At 38.0% G+C, this 22,499-nt stretch overlaps 1 protein-coding gene across 1 annotated transcript in view; it reads right to left on the reverse strand.

Moving 5' to 3' along the window:
- Window positions 1-22,499, reverse strand: part of PALLD (palladin, cytoskeletal associated protein) — a 499,224-nt gene that overhangs the window by 456,546 nt on the left and 20,179 nt on the right. Inside the window, exon 2 of the mRNA XM_004610370.2 lies at window positions 240-1,237. Within this exon, the coding sequence (XP_004610427.2) occupies window positions 240-1,162 (923 nt within the window). The 5' untranslated portion in view covers window positions 1,163-1,237. The remainder of the gene's footprint in view (window positions 1-239; window positions 1,238-22,499) is intronic.

Genomic DNA, 22,499 nt, shown 5'->3' on the forward strand with positions numbered 1-22,499 from the left:
AAGATTCCTTGACAGTGGTATCACTCCAGAGTGCTACAGACAAAGCTGTGTGTGCCTCCCCCAAGCCTGTTGGGTTCTGGGTTCAAGCCCTCAGTGAGATGGAGCAGTTTCAGAATGCTCGTACCTAGCGGGTGTTGAAAAACACCACAGCAGGTTTCAGAGGGCGGACCCAAGGAGAGACTATGGTCTCCCCCGACCTTTGAAGTCAAACTGGAAGCGAACCCCACCCCAAGGCTTACCTGACGCGGGGAGCTGGGCTGCCAGTGACGCGACACTCCAAGTAGACTCGACTTCCTTCCTGCACTTCTTGGCTCCTCAGTTTCTGGATGAACCGCGGCGCGGACGGGAGCTGGAGGGGCTGCATCTGGGCCTGCGGGAGCGAAGCCCTGGGGCTGGGTGGTCCCTCCGGAGCCTGCTCGGCCTGGTGGTAGCAGGGGCTGGCCTCGGCCGCCACCTTGGCCTCGGCCTCCCCGTCCTGCTGCTGCTCCTGCGTGGGGCTCTGGCTGGCCAAGGCGCTCCGCAGGGCCGAGGGCTGATTTCTGGGAGACAGGTACCCGCTGTCCGGGGAGGAAGACTCCCCGTTGGGGCTTCTGGTTCTCGGCTTGGCCGCTTCTCTGAAGATGGATGTCAGCTCGTCGATGAAGCTGGCCGCCCTGTCGCACAGCTGGCTCTGGGGACCGGCCTTCCCCGGGCAGGCCTGCGCGGGCCCCGGCGGGGCAGCCTTGGCACCGCGCTTGTCAGCCCTGCGCAGGCTCCGGATGTAACTGGGGCTGGCGAGCAGCGGGGACAGGGCCGGATTCCCCTTGCACAGGTGAGGGGAGCTGCTCCCCGTCTGCTCCGGGGGCAGAGGCCGGCCGGGGGTGGGCCCCGGGTCCCGCTCTGTCCCCGCAGACGCCGGCTCGGCCGGCGGGGACTGCTGGCAGGAGGGGTTGTCACCGAGACTGCCAGGAGAGGGGCTGAGAATCTGCGAGATCTCCCTTTCCGAGTCCCCGTCTTCAGGCTCCGAGTGGACGATGGCTCTGCGGGCCAGGTCGAGACTCTTGTTTATCTCTTCCTGGCTGAGGAAAGCCGAGAGCTCGGGGAAGAAGTCGGTGCTCTTGCCTTCTTCCTGCAGGTCCGACTGGGAGTCGTAGAAGGAGTCGTGGGAGGAAGCTTCTGACATCGCTGACCGGTCCTCATGCACTGCGGCCACTTGCAACAGGAAGGCCGGGCCCGGGGAACCTGCACACGCCACGGTCTGCAAGACAATGTAGACAGAATGGGCGCGGGGGTGAGGGATTCCTGCCGCCTCTCTCTCTGCTGAGCTTTGTCTTACCACAACTAACCTGCAAGCTGGGAGAAACATGAAGGCTAAACACGTTATTCTTGCTTTTTTGTGTCTTTTTTTTTTTTTTTCGGCTGCCAGGGGTTGAAGCTAGGATCTCACCCAGGCAAGACAAACAATTTTTTGCTTTTATAAATGCATGCTTTTCCCTTCCCTACCTAGGAAGACACCTCAAGTTGATTTGTGCATGATTATCACCCCAGAAAAATGTGCATCTGAGATAATGTGTGTCATTGGTTCTAGTAAGTAGTAGGAGGAGTGTATGTGCTGTAGTAGTAGTAGTGTTGTGCTGTAATAACAATAGTAGCAGTAGTGTGTGTATGCTGTATTGATAGTAATAGTATAAATAGTATATGTGTGTGTGCCTGCTGTAGTAGTAATAGTGTGTGCTGTAATAACAATAGTAGTAGTAGTGTGTATGCTGTAGTAATAGTGGTAGTAGTATATGTGTGCTGTAGTAGTAATAGTGTGTGCTGTAATAATAGTAGTAGTAGTATTGTGTGTGTACTGCAGTAATAGTAATAGTAGTAGTATATGTGCGTGTGCACTATAGTAGTAATAGTGTGTGTGCTGTAATAACAGTAGTAGCAGTGTGTGTGCTGTGTAGTAGTAGTAGTAGTAGTAGTAGTAGTAGTAGTAGTAGTAGTAGTAGTAGTAGTAGTGTGTGTGTGTGTTATGGGGAGGCTCTGAACCCCCGGAGCCTGAGCTGGAATAAGTGAGATGTGAGATGTAAAATGCAAAATGCATTCATGGACAAATATTAGATGTTTAGTGATGTTTTTATATAACCAGCAATATACCCTGGGAACTTAGTTTTTGTGTATACCAATTGGACCATGGTAAAATAGGTTTGAAATTGATGAGTAAATAATAATCCTGACCTATGTTGAATAAAACAGTGTTCTATCAGGGCCTAGTTTCCCTTTAAGGTGTTTTGCTTGAAGTCACATTTTCCAAGAAACTGTGGACAACATTGAATGAGGGTTCACTACACAATGTCCTGTGGTGTCCTTGCCAACAACTGTGCCACAAGTATTTTTGCCACCAAATTAATTGCCTGCAAGGCAATGTTGCTGTAAAGGAGAAAAGAAGTGGTTGGCAGTTTGAGTTCATTTCTTCTTTGACAAATTAATCAACTGCCTTCAGCTGGCTTTATTTAATGTATTTAAGCTGGTTGTCAGTCTGATTTTGCTTCTTTATGATGAAGTAACAAACAAAATCTCTGCTAATTGAAGTTATCATTTTCTAGTTCCGTAGTAAGTGATCTGATTTTATATCCTTTTTTATATACTTTTTCAGTATATTTGTATTCAATATTTTAAAAAATATTTAATTTTTATATTATTGATTTTATTTAAAATGTTCATCTCCCTTTAAATGTCTTTACTCTTTTTGAACATTTGATTTTGTTTCTTTGCTCCATACCTTTGGTCTTGTTTACCTGCTGGGTTATCCTGCTTGGAATCCACTGCTCTGTATCCAGGAATTGCTCCTGGTGGTGCTGGGGTCATGGGGTAGGGAGCAGGGTGGGAAGACCCTATTCAAACCCTGGTCTCACACATGCAAAGCATGTGCTCAGCCTATTGAGCTATTGCTTCCACTCTAATTGTTCCTATTCTTTTGTTGTTGCTGTTCTCTTCTATGGCACAAGTGCTCTACAGCGAACTGCTTGCAACAAAAACACTTGTGGCAAAGACCCTTTTGGTCAAACCACTGAGAGCCCTCCACTGTTGTTCCCCCCCACCACCACACATATCCTTCTGAGAGTTTCATTAATGTTGTAGGTAAGCAGCTTATTGGTATTTTTACTAAATTAAGCCTACTCACCCAAGCCACAACTTTTAAATTCCAATTCTCATTTGTTTTAGGTTTTTAATAAAATATGTGAAAGCTTACTTCTCATCCTTTCCTTGTATCCTGTTTATCCACATTCATTTATTCCAAATGTAATTCCTCTCATAGTTAATAATTCCTCTCAGAGTTAACTGAAGAAGTGCAGTTGTATTGGCAAACTTTCCATTTAGGGTCAGATGGCAAATAGATTTGGCTCTATGGGCTATTTTCATCTCCATTATTATTATTCATCCCTGCACTGTTAGCAGGGAACCAGCCATGGAAAATGACACACAAATATAGGTTCTTTGCCTATAAAAATTTATTGATGTACTTGGTAATTTTACATGTAAAATTTTTTTTGAAAAATAGTTTTAAAGAAACTATTTTAAAAATAGTTTTTAAGCAACACTAAAAATATGTGAAAAACATTCCTTGGATGCAGTTCACACACAAATAGGCCATGGGATGGATTTTTGGCCTAAGGCTAAACTGAGTTAACTCTTGATCAGATTGAAAGCATGTGCCCTACATTCAAGGAATTGAAAGTCACATGGTTGTGATTTCCTGGCACTGCCATTGACATAAAAGTAAGTCACTTGGGTGGTTAAGTCCAGGGAGTGGTGAAAGGGACATTAGCACAGAATATAAAATTTGATATGCTATCAGAAAAAAGCAAAATAAACTTGGTTGTTATGCTAACACATTCCAAATCTCAAGGACATACTAGAGAACTGTGTAACCTTCAAAGGACATTTGCATGAGTATATCTTTAGCCTTAAGTCAAAAGTGTTTCATTATTTGCAAATATGAGGCCATGATGCTTCCCTTTCTCTGACAATTGCTGCTCATTTTCTAAGTTTTATTCCTAGGATGTTTAAGGAGAGATCTAGAGAACTTGAGAAGCTATTTTGGGAGCCAGATACAGGGGCGAAAGTGCATGTAGCTTGTCTGCATTCAATCCCAAACACCACGAATGGTGCCCTGAGAACCTTCAGAAGTGATCCCTGAGCACAGAGCCCAGTAATAAGCCCTGAGCCCTGAGTATTGTTTGGATATACACCCCCCTCCCAACAGAAACAAAACAGAAGCAACTTTTGCCTCATGTTTGAGTCTAGAAACCAATAAAAAAAACTTGTTGCATATTATTGGGAAGTTCAGTTTGATCAGCTGGGTCACAAATAAATATGATAAGGCATTTGTTCTGTACAGGTAAGTATTCCTAGTGAGGGCAGAATCCCACCACTTAATTGAAAAACAATGATCTCTTCCCATTTAGTATATATATATATATATATATATATATATATATATATATATATATGTATATTGCTTTTTGAGTCACACCTGGTGATGCACAGGGGTTACTCTTGGCTTTGCATTCAGGAATTACTTCTGGCAGTGCTCAGGGGATCATATGGGATGCTGGAATCGAACCTGGGTTGGTTGCAAGCAAAGCAAACACCCTATCCACTGTACTATCATTCCAGCCTCAATTTTAGGATACTTTTATGGAGACTTTGGATTCCATTGATGATATGTGTCCAGAGATCAATGTCACTGTCACTGTCATCCCGTTGCTAATCGATTTGTTTGAGCGGGCACCAGTAACGTCTCTCATTGTGAGACTTATTGTTACTGTTTTTGGCATATCGAATACACCATGGGTAGCTTGCCAGGCTCTGTCGTGTGGGTGCGATACTCTCAGTAGCTTGCCGGGCTCTCTGAGAGGGGCGGAGGAATTGAAAACAGGTCGGCTGCGTGAAAGGCGAACGCCCTACCACTGTGCTATCGCTCCAGCCCTATAGTATGCCCAGAGATCATAAAGATCAATGTTAACCAACTGTAGCTTATTTTTTATTTAGTTTGGAGGGGCACTCCTAAGCAGTGCTCTCAAGGCTCAGAAACCACTCCTGGCAATATCCATCCAACCAGGCTGCTGAAACTTAGTGGTGCTGGGGCCTAAGAACTATATTTAATCATCTGGGTGTGCAGATGGGACATGCAGTGCCAGGGATTGAACCCAGAGACTTGAGGATGCCATCATGCATCCCAGTTCTTTGGGCAATATATCAGTTTCTTATCTCCTTAAGCTGAATTTTGTATTTGTGTCTTATATGTCTTGAAAAATGACTCACTCTTTCATACCTGAATTATTAGATTCTTCATGTTCTTGTCCTGTTATCCTTACTAAATCACATCTTTCATGGTTCTCCAGGTAAATCTTGTAAATACTTGAATGGCTTCATTATCATGTCCTTCTTTTTCAACTGAGGTCTTGCTCTAACTCTTTTTACCTATTTGTGCTCCAAAATAGAACCATCTTGATTCCTCATAGATTATTTAAATATACTCACATATGGAGAAAAGTGTATTCATATGCTGAATACTCGAATAGATTTTGCTCATGAGACAAAGGCAGTTAAATAATGAATTTGAAAAGTCTAAATTGTGACAAATATAATAGATATAATGTAAATATACCCCAAATTGTACTGAACAAATGTGGAATCCAATGGTGTTTTTAATTTTCTTATTAGAATGGGGCAACAGTTATATGGCTCAATGTTAAGTTAATGAAATTAGTCAATAGAGAGGAAGCTGAAAATTCATGGAAGAAAGGTGAGGATGTACAGACTAATTCTTCAGTGATGTGAGATGGGTTAATTATTAGGAGACAAATGGAAAGTTCAGCTTCCAGTTAAAGGGACACAATTCTTCCATTGTTAAAAATAAGAATAAATAAAGTGAGGTGTGTGTGAGAGAGATAGAGAGAGAAGAGAGAGAGAAGGAAGAGGAAGAAGAGGAGGATGACAGAAAGAAGAAGTAGGATGAGAAAAGGGAGAAATCTTATGAGGGCAAGAGACCATTTGAAACAGCTATTGTAGATAAATGAATTAACATAGGAGAAAAGGGCGGAGACCAGGTATTGTTGAAGTTAGATCTGTCATAGAGCATTATTAATCTCTGATTGTGCATGTCTCCCCAGCAGAGCTCAACTAAGTGAAGAGGTGGCTGTAGATGAATCTGGTTTTGAGGCACAGATAAAATGAAATGTAAACAGATAAGGTTGTTGAGAAATTGGCAAGAGAGGGATGGACTTTAAAATTGATGCTGAATTGGAATTCATAAAAGGCATTTGGACATAGAGAGATTAAGATCTGAAGACCTAGAATAAACAAACAAAAAGAAGATAGTGAGATAGACGATATGAGAGATCTGAAAGGATATATTCAGATAGTGTAATGTTCCAGTTGATTATCTTAAAGGAAAAATCCTTTGACTACTACTGACTGCATTTCAAATGTGACCATGTGATTTTCTTGATTTTCTATGCACAGTGATGGAGTTGAGTATTGGCAACAGAGACTGTATAGCCTAGAAAACCTAAAATATTTATCTAGGCTTTCACAAAAAGAGTTTACCAATCCTGCTATGAAACATTAGCTACCCACTGAATGCACATAAAACATAGAAACATTAATAATAATGATCATGATGATGATAATGGTTAACAAAGGACGGCATATGGTGGCATTGGCTTTAGACCAATGGCAGGTTGGTCCAGCTTTTTCATTAAAAATTCTCAAAACAGGCTTCATTTTAGAAAGAAGGAAACAGAAGAAATTTCAGAAAGCTAAAATTCAAATGTAACTAGTGCTTCTAGAGTTTATCATCTTAGCCCTCTTAGCCATCCATTTTACTGTCATTACATTATAGTCTTCACACCAAGAATCCAAACCAATATCAGATAAATAAATGAAAATTTATTAATTTTTTACAGATCAGAAATGAAAATTGTGATAATGATTCAACTATATTTAGTGTAAAAATGGACATGATATGTTATTCCTTAAAAGTCTACCCAAACATTGTATAAGGGAATTTTAAGCACACGTCTGGATGATGAAACAATTTCCAATTCTTTTTTTTTTTTAAGAGGGAGTGTTTTCTGGAGGCAGATTAAATCACCCGCTTATTAACTTATATTTTGGTTTTAAAGAGGCGCCAATGACAGTATCCAGTTGTCAGGATTAGGTGTAACTTTAAAACTGCTTGCTCAGTGAAAAAAGAAAATAATAGCTCTATGGCACATAGGATTCAAGTTTAATTTACAACCCAGTTATTGCTGCTGGGGCATGCATGTGGTCTAGGGAAAATGCTCATTCAATGTGGGTAAACAAGAGAGCTTTCCAGGTGGCCCAAACTTAGTCGGAAATTATGCTTCAGAGATTTCCGTGTCCATCAACAGCCCCAAATTAGAAGGTCATAATCAAAAGAAATACAACTGCAAACAACTCCATCATTTCCCTGAGATGTCATGTTTTATTTCAAACAGTACTTTTGGTAATTCTATGCTGGTGGGATAGACACAGACCCCGAGATACAAGAAAAGTTAATTATACTGTATCTAATGGGTAAGGAGGGAATGAAGCAAGTGCCAAAACCATTAAAGTATTCTTCTTTAATACATAGAATTGAAAGATGTTTATACTTCTCAAGAATAAAGTGTTTCCTTGCGTCTTGAAATCGTCTCTGGTCCCTGTCTAAAGGAGTTTTGCATTGCCTTGAAATTCCTTCTTTTTTCCTCCTTTCTTCATCATCTCCATTATTAATAGCTTCTTTTTATTATCACATCTCTTAAAACTCTCACCAGTGAAGCTTTAAAATTTCTTTGGATTCATGCTGTTCTACCTTTTTTATGCTATGTGAATCTTTCTGGCTCCTGCCCAAAGGTCATGCTTCCTTTCCTCAACTTCTTTTCCAGTTGACAAGAAATCCTGAAAGAACTGTTTATGGATCTAGATATCGGGGAAGCTCCAAGGAGGGCAAATATGAGCAGGCAAGGTTTCTCTTCTTTATGTTCTCACAAGCCAGTAGGAAGGATTAGAGGGATTAGGTAAGAGCAAAGAGTGACTCAAATACAATGAGGAACACGATAATTGCGATTAAAATGTTTAAACAAATTGCATCAGGAAATTAGAAAAATGGCAGAAGAGATCATATTGACAAATTTGGCCATGTCATTTCTTATGTGTTTTTTTTTTCCCCCAGGAGTGCTTGCTGACTGCTAAGAGAAGGTCTGAAGTATAGTATACAGTATGTAACCTACCAGCCTCTGGACAATCTTCCCTGATGCAAACTCCCAACCCTTTCCTCCACTCTGATATGGTAGCACTCAGACTTCACTTATATTCTACTAGACATTCCTTTGACAGTCTGTTCTTTCATGTCTACATACTTTGCACACATATTTCCTTTGCTTTTCCTGTCACCTCTGTTTCAAACTCTAGTTCATTCTTGAAAACTTTTTTTTCACTCCCTTATTTGTGGGGAGCCGGGGGCGGAGAGAGAATGGCTTATTGTATATGATTTTCTCAGTTACTACACATCCTACTAATAACTGATTCACTCATAGATCCAACTGTCGTGTCATTTTCTGATCAGGCAGCTACTGTCTGAATAGGACAGGTGCTGAAGAGACAATGAGATACCTGCTATATTGGTCACTGTTTGAGCTCTGGATTGGATTTGACAGGAGACGAAGGATACCACATCCTCAGTCTGTGGAGGGATTTGTTTCTCTCCTTGCTCTCAGCCACCAGAGACACTTCTCTGGGATTCAAAGTGCACTGTTTCGCCTCTTTTTCTAGGCTTTGTTTTTTCATTTGTTTAAATTATTACTCAACTCCTGAGTTCTGTTTTCTGGCAGAAATAGATCAAGTAAAGCAGTCTTTACATAAGATTATTTAATTCAGTGTTTGCCAGGATTGTTTTTCTCATTGATTTTATAATCAAATATGTTAGATAAAATATGTTCTTCAAACACCTGATTTCAATATAGTTCCTTTCCATTAAAGTTTTCAATAACCTATTAACAATGTTAAGTGAGGATTTGCTGTAAATCATTTCTGTGTGGTAATGAACACATCTAAGAAATATACTTTGCCTGCTGGTTTTACAAATACAAAGCAGTAATGGCCAGCCACCATATTTTAAAAGTGTATGTTAATATTTTTGTTTCTTATTAGTTAATATTTTTTGTTTATCATTTTTCTTAAAGAGAGTTTGTCATGAGAAAATTTCAGAATCAAAAAAATATTTATTCTATTTATGGCATTTTCACTGTTCCACAATGGAATTCATAACCCCAATTCCTTGACTGGAATTCTAGCAAGAATGCAACAAAATTTTGTATTCATAGAGAAAGAAATGTTTTTAGCCAAAACCAATTTTGAGAAGTCTTCTTTCTCTGTTGTTTTATTCATTTAGGCATCTATTTATAGATGCTCTTTTATGGGCTGGGAACAGAGCTGAGAGGAAGGTGGAATTCTCTGACCTAAGGAGATAACACTCAAGAGGAAAAAAGACAAAGACAGAAAACTGAGAAATGTTTCAGTTCTGAACTTCTTGTATTTGGTCTGATTTTAAATATTTTTTAATTGACTAGGGCACAATTATATAGTGCTTTAGTTGTTTAAAATCTCAACTTGTCTTGGAAGTTGCTAGGCTATGAATGAAATGAATTCCAATAAAATATATTCTTGCTGGTTTACCCTGGTGGCTGCAGACTGTGGCTGTTTTGAAAGACATGCCCTTGGATGGAGGGGGAGGCAGTCTCAGGATGACACCCTCTGGCCCGTGGTGCTTAAAATGTCTCAGGTTGTACCACCAAGTCACAAAGCTGTCCTCCTGGTCTTTGCAAGGCAAATTCTTCCAGGAGAGTATTGACATTTACTCATAATGCTAAACTTTCAGTCTTATGCAAATATCTGATAAGACAAAGTTTTGGGGGGTTGGCAAATATGGAGACATTACAGATTCCTTTCCACCCTGAACTTCAATAGGTGGCTTATCGGCAACAGGTTAATCCAATTTACACTATTTTCAAATATAAACTTATATGCCACCTATTTTAAAAAACTCTTGTTCTAGTTCCTATATTCTTAAGAAATATTATATCATTTATAACTTTTTTCTGATGCAATTTTATGATTCATAACTTCTTCGTACATTAGCAACATTCTAAATTCTGTTAGATTTTTGTTCCATTATGACCTATAGACTATGGGCATAATTTTTATGGAATATTTTACATTTGGTATGCATGTCATATATTCTGACATAAACATTATGTTTTAAATTGTCCTGGAACTTTTATACTTGTATTAAAATATGATTATTATTGAGTTCTAGAATATGTAACACACAAAAATATATATCTAGTTCATATGCACGTACAATTATGTAATAGAAAAGATAGTGTAGAAACAATAAATAACATTTTTAGGCTATGCAGAACAATATTCTAATTTTTCCCAAAAAAATTAGTTGTGGAGAAACATAAAATAAATTATTTTGGGCCTGTTATGGGGATAGACTTGCAAGGTGGTTGGGAAAATTGGGACAATGGTGGCGGGAAGGTCAAACTGGTGGTGGGGTTGGGGATTGGGACTGGAACATTGGATGCTTGTAACAAATGCAGGATAATGCGCTTTGTAAGCCACAGTGTTTAAATAAAATGGAAAAAATATACTTGGGGGCCACTCCTTAAATGAGCTCCGTGAAGGAAGGCTCAGGTATAGACTTTGGAAATGTAAACACTACCTGACCTGGGAGAGGTAGGGAGGCAGAGCACAATGCAGAAGAAATAATGGTCTATAACATCTCCAGGATTCTGGAGTCTTTCTGGAAACTTTAACAAGTTCTGGAAACTTTCTGGGAAAAAATATATATATATATATATATACATATATAGATAGATACACACATATATCTTAAAATGTATGCATATATAGTGGGTAAGGTATTTCCCATGCACATGGCCGACCTGAGTTCAATTCCTCCGCCTCTCTCGGAGAGGCTGGCAAGCTACTGAGAGTATCCTGCCTGCATGGCAGAGCTCTCTGTGGCGTATTCAATATGCCAAAAACAGTAACAACAAGTCTCACAATGGAGACGTTACTGGTGCCCTCTTGAGCAAACCGATGAACAACGGGACAACAGTGACAACAATGACATGAGCTATATAAAATAATTACACATTTAATACTTGACACTAATATATATTTATACATATAATAATGTGTATTATATATCAAGCCATATAAAATAAATCACACATATAATACATAACAAAAGTATTTTAGGTTTATAATAACTTATATATTGATATATTGGTATGTCTAAAATTATATAGAGAGTATTGAGTATCACATCTTATATGTTAATATAATTTACCCTGAAGGAGCCTCCAATGCAGCACTGCTGGGAAGAATGAGTAAAGAGAAGCTGCTAAAATCTCAGGGCTAGGACGAATTGAGATGTTACTGGTGCCTGCTGGAGCAAATCCATGATCAATGGGATGACAATGATACAGTGATACAGTGATGTTGATATAATATCACTTATGGTATATATAAATTACACAAGTTTTATACTTGTAATTACATATTTAACATGTTGCATATACAATAACATGTATAAAATAATAAAACTCATATGTATATAATGTGTATATCTATATACATATTACTAAATATATATTTCATACAAGCAATAACATTATAAATGGGACATGATTTCTTATATAATTAAAATAATCATAGATTATTCGATATTCTATAATATTGTTTGTATGTGTGTGTTGTGTGTGTGTGTATGTGTGTGTGTGTGTGTGTGTATTTCTCAGAAAATTTCCAGGTTCTGGAATCATGGAAAGTTAGATTCTGAGATTCAGGGTAGTTAGGTTGAGACTGTGAGCCGTGGCCACTGTTGGGGACTCAGCACTCTGGGTAAATCCACAGCAAAAAACACAGGGAAATTTAGGGAAATAAATTGACAAGAAATTCGAATTAGTTAGACCATTAAATCAAAATCTACTTGGACATAAGGAGAGTTATTAAGTCATTAGGATGTCTGCACTATAAAGAAATCTCTGAAATAAATAAAAAGTTTATTGCTGATGGCACTTTCAGAAGCCCAGGTCCAAACAATGTTGGGTATAATTCTCTCTGTCTCTCTTTAAAATAATAAACTTTTTTTTTTTTTGTCTTTGGACCACAGCTGTCTTAGAGCTTATTCCTGGCTTGAGCTCAGAAATCACTCCTGGCAAACTCGGGGGACTATACAAGGTACTAGGGATCGAACCTGGACTGGCTGTGTGCAAGGCAAATGCCCTCCCACTGGACTCTAACTGCAGCTCCTACAGCTATTCAAAGTTGTCAGAGACTTGGGGGGCTGGAGCCATAGTACAGCGGGTAGGGCATTTGCCTTGCAGGCGGCCAACCTGGGTTTGATTCCCAGCATCCCATATGGTCCCCCAAGCACCACCAGGAATAATTCCTGAGTGCAGAGCCAGGAGTAACCCCTGTGCATTGCCAGGTGTAACCCAAAATGAAAAAAATAAATAAACAAAGTTGTCAGAGACTTCACCGGTATAACTAACTTAGGGTCCTGTGCTAAAGTATAACTGGTTAGAGAACAGGTTAGAGTAACAATAGGTCTACTCATCAATTTCAATAAAATTTCTGTGCTGTCAGGGATACCATAAAACAACCACATATTAACCCAACGGTCCATCCCTTCTAAGTATTTGAGCATGAGAGCAAAGGCTTGCTAAGGAAATAGAGTTCTCAAGTTTCAAAGATCGAGTGCGCCACCTTCTGGCACACCACCTTATTTAAAAACACATCAAAGAAATAGAAACAGTTGAAACCACACACACACACACACACACACACACACACACACACACACACACACACACACACACTATTTCAAAGCCAACGTAAAATTTTCATGGCAACTATGGGCATTGTTGAAGTTAGATAAGATTGTTCACTTGAAATTAAGGGTTTCCCAAATATCAGAATGGGCTAGCTGTCTTAATTGGTATGTTGAAGGAAAAGAAAACTTTAGGATATTTACTGCAAAAAAAAAAAAATCTAGTGAAAAATCTAAGATACAAGTGTCAAAACAAAAGACCTGAAAAGGCAGTGATGACTGTGAATTACACTAAGACCAGTCTTCTGTTGTGGGTTTTGGGGCCACACCAGAAGGAGCTCAGGGACGCTACTCTCAGACCTGGGCGCTGGGATCACTCCATCAAGCTCTCTGGGGATCAGGTGGTGCTAGGGATCCAATGGAAGTTGGCTACATGCTTCGAAGCAAGCTCTTTAACACTTGTACTATTTCTCTGACCCAAAGTTTGTTTCTTGTAAAACCTATAGAACAGCCGGAAAAATACATAAGGGAAGGAGGATATTGGAATAACTTTTTAGACTCCAGATAGAACCCGCCAGAATCAAAGCATTATTAGCAAACCCAAACTTAGATGACTTTTCTGTCCTTATTAGGACCCTCCCCTTGACTAGAAATGCAGGATATCTATTCAATCAGTCCCTAACACTGGGCTCTCTTGCTTCCTGTTAGTTATGCCAATCAGATACTCTCTTTTTTATCTTCCTTATTCTGTTGTTCCTGCAATGCTTTCTGCCTTCAATTTAACTTTGCAGTTCTTTGCAAAGAGACTGCTTCATGAAGGGTTAAGTAAAGATTTTAAAACCTAAATTGTCTTTAAAAATTATTTTAAATCTCATTTCTCTACTTTTCCATCCCTTGCTTCCTCCCTCCTTAATCTTTAAATTGTCATTGCAGGAAGATATGTTATGTGTGCTCAAATATTTTAAATATCTTCAACAGTATATATTATTTAAATGTCAGAAATATACTATAATAATTAACTTAATGTCACTCTGTAGCACTGTAGCACTGTCATCCCGTTGTTCATTGATTTGTTCGAGAGGGCACCAGTAATGTCTCCATTGTGAGACTTGTTGTTACTGTTTTTGGTGTATCGAATACGCCATGGGTAGCTTGCCAGGCTCTGCCGTGCAGGTGGGATACTCCTGGTAGCTTGCCGGGCTCTCCAAGAGGGATAGATGAATTGAACCTGGGTTGGCCGCGTGCAAAGCAAACACCCTACCCACTGTGCTATCACTCCAGTCCAATGTCACACAGTCATATAAAATGTTTTACTGAGTATTTAATGTTACCCCCATGGTGTTCTCTTTTTATTATTCTCTTTATTCATCTTATTGAATCAGTTGCAAATGTTTATATTTTAAATTCCACATTATCCATTTCTATTGTTTTCCTTATTGGGGCTTCATTCCTCTTTTATAAATGAAAAACCAATTTATCACATTTGCTTCTGTGATTTAACAGTTATGAAATACTGACAGAACTGTTTTGCTTAATTTTTTTTCTTTGCTGAAATTAAACTAGGAGTCAGCCACTACTAGAGATATTCTGCACTTCTGAGTGGATCTCAGTAATCATAGTACCATGACTCTCTTGATACACATTTCATTTAATGAAGTGGAGACTCTTTTCTTAGCCTTGCTGATTTCAATTGGTATCTCCTTAGGAACATGTCAGATCCATTTTGTAATCTGACTCATGTTTCCTCTACAAGTTAAAAAATGAGATAAAGATAAAAGTCATTATAATTGTCTAATATAATCTAGATCCTATTCTACTATAAAGTATGCGGTCGGATATCTTCCCATTTTCAGTTTTAACAGTAAAACTGAAGTTCTCACGGAGAACTAATGTATAGTCACAAGATTACGAAGTCTATTGTATATTAGACACTGCAATGAGAGGGGGTAGTTATATTCTAACACATTTATGGAGTGCTTATGTGCCAGTTAGTGTCTTAGGCTAACAGTTAGCAATAATTTGTCAAATAGTCTCTGATTTTCAAAATCTACATAATTGGGGTGAGCATTCTTTGAGAAAAAAACATTGAATGTGTATCTGTTGTCTATTTAGGCTCAAATTCTGTACATATATAATAGAATAGATTTGAAATAGCATATTATCAGGTTTTGTACATGGTCCCATTATTCAAACTATAAGACAATTAGTGCTTCTAGCAAATGTTATAAAGTAATATGAGATGGAAATCATTGTGTATATACTAAATTCAAGACTACTTCATAAGGAACTTTGCCTCATGATATAAAATTATAATGAGTTTAACATGGACTAGGCTATAGTTGCCTTTCGTAAGTTTCACCATTTAAACATAAAAAAACTTTGTGCATAGATATAATTTAAATGTCTGATCTTATTATTTACAGAAATTTAAGCCCCTTGAAAGCCCAGAAACTTAAAAAGTTATTGCTTTTAATTGTGTATTTAACTTAAGTTGGGGTAAACTTCAAATGAATTGCATTCTTATTATCTGTGAAATATAACACATACAATCTTTACAAACGGGAATGCCATAACGGACATTTAATCATTTTGAAATTGATAACACCAGTTTAGCTTGCTGAAGATTATAATGCAAAATGTTATTCTCTGATAACATTGGTAAAAATAACTTGCAGGTAAATCTCATGTGGTTTCTATTTTTCTGACAGACAACATTTCCAATTTTTCCCCTTTCCATACAAAACCAATGAAAACAAAAATAAAAATATCTTCTAAATGGGATTCCAACTTCTGACCAACACTACTATCAATTTTAGCTTTAAAAATGTTTCAAGAGTTGTTTTGATAGTATATGAAGATAAATCTTACAGACCTTTTTAATCCTTGGTTCTGCAGGAGACTTCACAAAGGTGGTCAATTTCAAACTAACATTTCTCCTGTCTTTGGGGGTCGGGGGAAGAGCAGAGGTTGGTCTTCTTAATTCATTAAAGACTGTTTGGTCCGTGGTCACTCTGAGGCGACTGTGGCCTGAACCCAGCTTCTGTCCTCCAGTTCCACTCAACTATATTTGGTAACTGAACTCATGTTTCAGCAGACTGCCGTGATCAGGAATTCCAGCAGCGCTCAGGAGGCTATCCCAGGTCTGAGGGCTGGGTTCTTAGAAATTACAGGCACTTAGTGTAGTAAGAACTATATTTATGGATGTAATAAACATCGGATTTACACATGTTCCTCTACACTCGGACCTTCTGGCTAGAAACAACCCCATGCATGGCCCTTTAGTAAATTCACAAACAATTGCAAGTTTAGTATATACTTTATTCTTAGATAGGAAAAAAATGCCAACCATTAAAAAAACTCTTCTGATGAAAATTATCTGTATGCCTGAAACATTTTGTCAAATGGCACTTTATCTTAAAATAGTCATTCCACAGACTATTTTAAAATTGACCACCTGTTAAATTGAGTGAAAGGTCCCATTTTATCTTTAGTTTATTAAGTAAAAATTATTGTATGACTGGCGCTGGAGCGATAGCACAGTGAGTAGGGCGTTTGTCTTGCACGAGGCTGACCCGGGTTCAATTCCCAGCATCCCATATGATTTCCTGAGCACCACCAGGAGTAACTCCTGAGTGCAAAGCCAGGAGTAACCCCTGCGCATTGCCAGGTGTAACCCAAAAAGCAAAAAAATAAATAAATAAAAATAAAATTTACTGTATGACTATTGTGTGATTTAAGGACACAGTATATAGTAGCATTCAATACACCAGAATATGTAAGGGGCTGAATTTTCTGTTCATTGCTACATTGAATTTTAAGTTCAAACTTTCCAAGTGATATTTGTGGAGTAAATAAATGTTAAATGAATAATGTTCAGGGCAAATAATGCATAAAAATCTCACGGAGTTATAAATAAACTTTCACAACCATTTTATTTTATTACTTACTCTATGGAATTTCACTGAAACAGACTCTATGAATTTTGAACTCCTAAATAACAATAGAGTGAACCAGCACAGCTAAATTTTTTGTTCTACAGTCAGGTCACAGAGCCAGACTTAAGAGAGATAAAAATCATCACAAAATAACTCCCAGTTAACTTAGAAATAAGGTGCTAAATCTCCTATTGTCTTCCATTTGAAAGTTTTCCAATACCTCCAAAATTGATTCTGCTTCTTACCTAAAGATGATTTTTTTTAATGATGGTGCAGAATTTTTTAAAAATTGAATTAATGATGATTTTTATGACTGCATATGTTTTAAAGGTATAATTTCACACCTCTTCAAAATATTTCCACATCTGACCTGATGTGAAAAATGCACGTCTATTCTTTTGCTCTTCCTTTAATGTTAAGGTTTACAGAGGATTTTGTTTCATTTTATTTGTTATTTTTCAGCATTTTTTTAACAATGCTACGAAATTTCAGGGGTACAGTTTGATGATTCTATTTGTGCATGAGACATGCTTCGCCCGCCACTATTGTTCCAGTGCCATCCGACCACCAAAAGAGCTCTTAAGTAGTTCTTCCCAACCCCTCTTCCTTCCTCCTAGAAATGACCATAGTTTTCACCAAATATAGGAGATGAATTTGGTGCTTTTTACCAGTTCACTGTGGTTTAACTATTAAATGAAACTATCTGGTAATTGTCTTTCCCTTTCTTCTCTATTTAATTTTGTATACTTATTTCAAGTTCCATTCATTTGGTGCCTGATTATTATTTTTTTTTAAAAAAAGATTAGAGGATTAGAAATAAAGTGTATAGCTTAAAAAAAAAAAGATTAGAGGTACTGGAGCGATAGTCCAGGGGGTAGGGCATTTGCCTTGCATGTGGCCAACCCGGGTTCGATCCCCGGCATCCCATATGGTTCCCCGAGCACCTCCAGGAGTGATTCCTGAGCACAGAGCTAGGAGTCACCCCTGAGCATCACTGGGTGTGACCCAAAAAGAAAACAAAATTAGAGTAGTATTCTGTTTAATATACATGTACTGTATGTATATTCATGCCATAACTTTTTTTTTTTTACCTAGCCCTCTGTTGAAGGGCATTTAGGTTAATTCCATATTTTGGCTGTTGTAAATTCTACTATGAACATATTTCAAATTGGTGTTTCAGATGAAGGCCTAGGTATGAGATTGCTTCATCATATGGTATTTTCAACTTCATATTTTTAAGGAATCTCCATTCTATTTCTCAAAGAAGGAGCACCAACTTACAGTCCCACCAATAGTGGCTTGTGTGTTTTATTTGTAGTCAGGTTAGTCCTTTATAAATGGCAATTCTTGAAAGCAAATACTTTTGTAGTCCCTTTCAGATGTTATGTTTATTAATAAAGTGTTTTAAATTTTATGTAGGATGAAGGCATGTTTTCATGTTTTTACTTAGATATTATAGGAAAATGATAAAAACTCAAAAGAACATATACTTGGAGAGAGAGAATAGAACATGTTAGAATTAAACAAAAGAGTTGGAAATTTGTTAATATAAAGATGAGTGGACTCTCTAAATTAGAAGACTTGAATTCCTGCAGATGCCACTAAGAAGCAAATGATTCATCCTACAAAGTCCCAGAAAGGCTCAAGAATTTGAAGCACTTGACCCCTCCTGAAGATAATTTTAATTGGTAACTCTGACTTCTGCTGTGAATCAGGCAGGAACTGAAGAAAGAACATTGGTAGGAAGAATTCCTAAGAACAGTTAGGTCCTCTTCCCTACCCCCATCACCCTCAATCTCTCACCCCTTCCCATTTTCGACTTTAGAGACCAAATGCCAGATCTTTCCATACCTGGAGACCAGGGGAGGTTTATTCTCTAGAAAATGGAAATAATCTCTTGTTGCAGGTACATAAAAAAGAGAATATATAAAGAGGATATAAAGTAGCATAAAAAGGTGACAGAAATTTCTAGAGACTGGATCAAAGAAGGGAACAGAGGATACAATTATATCTGTATCTGGTGCTGTTTTTCTAAAAAACAAATAATGGAAATAGAGAAAAATTATAATGTTTGATACATCTTGGTATATTGTGGGTAACTATTATGTCAAGAGCCATCTATACCTGTTGTATTTATAAAAGGTCACAATCAAAATTAAACAAAAACCTCTATTGTGTCCTAAGGAAAATTGAATGTGAAAGAGATTAAAGGAATCAAAATGTTGAATCAAAATGTTCTAACCTCTCAATGACATTGTCTTATTCATGAAAAGTATTTCTGAGATTAAGAAGTGGTTGAAAATGGTATAAATATGTGTTTGTAATCTTATTAGTATTAATTTCTAAATAGATGTATTCTGATCATATAACAACCTTCATATCAATGTTTTAAGTGAGTTATTTTGATTATGTTTGTAGTGATTGTTATAAGACTTTAAACTTTTTTAGCCTTTGGACCAGATTGTGACTTTATGTCTTTCATAAGTCCTAGCTTTATTTCACAATTTTACCCCAAGTGTGTATCAAGAATATGTACAATCTTACTAATATTTTTCTCTTAGGAAGACATTACCATTGAAATATAAATATTCTTGCAGTTCCTATACAGAGAAAGGTGGTCATGCCACTCAATAACTCCTGCATGAAAGACCAAAAATAATCATAATGAGTGGAGACTCATCATACTTTGCTGTTGTGGAGTTATTCACAAATGGATGTAAATACCTATCCCTTTTCTCTTTGAAGGAAGCATTGAGCTTTGTTATATTTACAAGAAGTAACATATACATTTTTTGCAGAAATAAAAGGTTATAATTTGTAACCATGTAATCCTCAGCACTGATTTTTCATTTATGGATTAAAGTTAACCTAGTGGATTATCTATAGAAAGAGGGAGGTAGTGCTTCTAGAAGATGCTAGTTCAACCTAGAGAGATTTTGTTTTTCCTAACCTGGGAAGTCAGGGGGCACAAGGTTTCATGACTGACATGATGTTCCAGCAAGATGAAACTAGCACCCATTTTTAGTAGAATCTAGATAGAAGTGCCTGGCCATGAACTAGTAAGTATCATGGTCTTGGGAGTTCTGAAAAAGATGGACATCCATGTCTCTGCCACTTTCCTGTATTTACAGATCACTGTCACTGTCACTGTCATCCCGTTGTTCATCAATTTGCTCAAGCGGGCACCAGTAATGTCTCCATTGTGAGACTTGTTGTTACTGCTTTTGGTATATCAAATATGCCACGGGTACCTTGCCAGGCTCTGCCGTATGGGCGGGATACTCTCGGTAGCTTGCTGGGCTCTCTGAGAGGGACGGAGGAATTGAACCCACGTTGGCCGAGTGCAAGGCAAACTTAAAACTATTGCTTAAAATTTTTCTGCTCACAGAACACAAATTGGGACTATTTGGATATGGAAGGATGTGGTTTGGGAAATATATTTAAGATAGAACTAGGATGAAAATTGGTCTATATTGACATTCAAATATCTTGATCTGAGTCAAGAACTTGTCTCTTTTTCAGACATGTGAGTGGGGCATTGTAAAGTTTTGATGGTACGTAGCACAGTGATTATGGGAGATAGCGCCACTCTTAACTGCAGTTAGAAGTAAGTGGGGTGGGAGACTCAACTCTAATGTGTCTGTTTCTTGTGACATTTTAAAATAGCATCAGAGAAAAACTGATAACAGAGATTATCTTGACTTTTGATGTTTTTAATTTTTTGTGCTTTTTTTGGTTAGTGATATTAATGAAGATAAAATATATGATATAGGCTAATATAGAAGAATGATATTAGTCTTAATGATATCCAAAGTAGACTGAGATAAGCACATTTTTAAAACTAATTTTTAACCTCTGAGTGGTATGTTTAAGAAAAAAATTTCAATTTTCTTTTTGTATTTAAACTTATAAGGGCTTATATTGAACTGACCATTAAAACAAAGAAAAAAAGAAAAGGGGAAAAATTACCAACACAATAAGTGAAAGTGGTTTTAGTCTTTAAAATTCTTTCTTTACTGGTGGACCTACTAGAAAAAAAAAGAACTTGGAACACTGGTTTCAAATTTTCTTTAAGGGCTTAGTACTGAATTTTCTTTTAGGTTTAGTACAGTGGGTAAGGTATATGCCTTGCTTGTGTCTGACCCAGATTTGAACTCTGGTACATCATTAGGTCCCTCAAGTCCTGCCAAAAGTGATCCCTGAGTTCAAAGTCAGAGGTAGACCCTGAGTACCTCCAGGTGTGTCCTTACTCTGCCTTCTCTGGAGATAAAAACTTTCCTTCAGGGCCTCAGGAGATAGTACCGCTGCTATGGAGACCAACCCAGAATGAGTCTCGGCATGTCCCTGGATGTCCTCAGCAGTGCTGGGGTGGCCCAGGCCACCCCTGGCATCACAGGCCAGAGCAACGTCACATCATTGAACTCTTGACATTGAACCACTGCCCTAGATGGCTGAAAGGCCCCTTGACGGGGCTTGGCATATCTGAGTACCACTTGGAAACTCCCATCAAAATTAAAGAAAATTTAAAAGCACCTTTTAGAAGGTGCTGACTCTTGTTATTATTCACACACAAAATGGGTAAGGCAAAGATAGTGAAAACTTCTTGGGAGAAACAGGGAGAAGATATGTGTCAACTTGCTTATTTATTTATTTATTTATTTATTTATTTATTTATTCATTCATTTATTTATTTTTATTGAATCACCATGTGGAAAGTTACAAAGTTTTCAGGCTTAAGTCTCAGTTACACAATTCTCAAACACCCATCCCTTCACCAGTGCACATATTCCACGACCAAGAACCACAGTAAACCTCTCCCCCACCCCCACCCCCCAGTCCCCCACCCTGCTTGTGTAGCTGATAAATTTCACTTTACTTTCTCTTTACTCTGATTACATTCAATATTTCAACAAAAAACTCACTATTATTGTTTGGAGATCCCCCCCCCCCCCGCAAAGTCAGACCTGCTGGAAAGGAAGCATTTGATAATTTGTTTTCCATTGCTGAGAATGAAGAGATATGAGGTCGTGTGGCCAAAATAGTGGCTGTTAGGTTTTGGATTTCTGTATTTTAGTATTTTAGTAACTAAGTCCAGAGAAATTTCTGCCAGAAGTTGCAACTTGCTTATTTAGCCCTCTTTGACCTCTTCTGCCCCTGGAGATCCAGGTATTTTGAAAATAAAAAAGATTTCCCAGACTCTCGAGGAATTGGTCTACTTACCCTTACCCTTTTTTTCTGAACAGTTTACATTCCCCTTTTTCTGAACTTACTCTATCAGAAAACAGAGGTCAGAGGACAACAAATAAGACAGTAAATGGGAAATTTGATCAAGAAACAATGAACTACAAATGGAGACATTGAACACTTTTGCAGGATTGTCTCAATGAACCACTCACTGGCCCAGGTGATCTGGTGGGAAAGGTCTTTCTACCTTTTTCTCTTTGTATCTGGCTTATTCATGGGTTACAAAATCAGTGATGTCTCAAGACTTGTTTGTTTAAACTGGTTATTCTATCTGTATGTGGAAATGAACTTCAAATTTGTCCCTCACTGGTTAAATTTTACTAACTGTGGTCAAATCTGTTGTACTTTTGAGACCAATTATGTGTGTGGTCTTTTGATCATAAGCTTCTGCTACTCGAAGTATCTGCCAATTTGAGTTTGTGCACAAAAGTAAATAG

This window comes from Sorex araneus, chromosome 1, assembly GCF_027595985.1.
Source record: "Sorex araneus isolate mSorAra2 chromosome 1, mSorAra2.pri, whole genome shotgun sequence".
In the NCBI taxonomy this organism is placed as follows: Eukaryota; Metazoa; Chordata; class Mammalia; order Eulipotyphla; family Soricidae; genus Sorex; species Sorex araneus.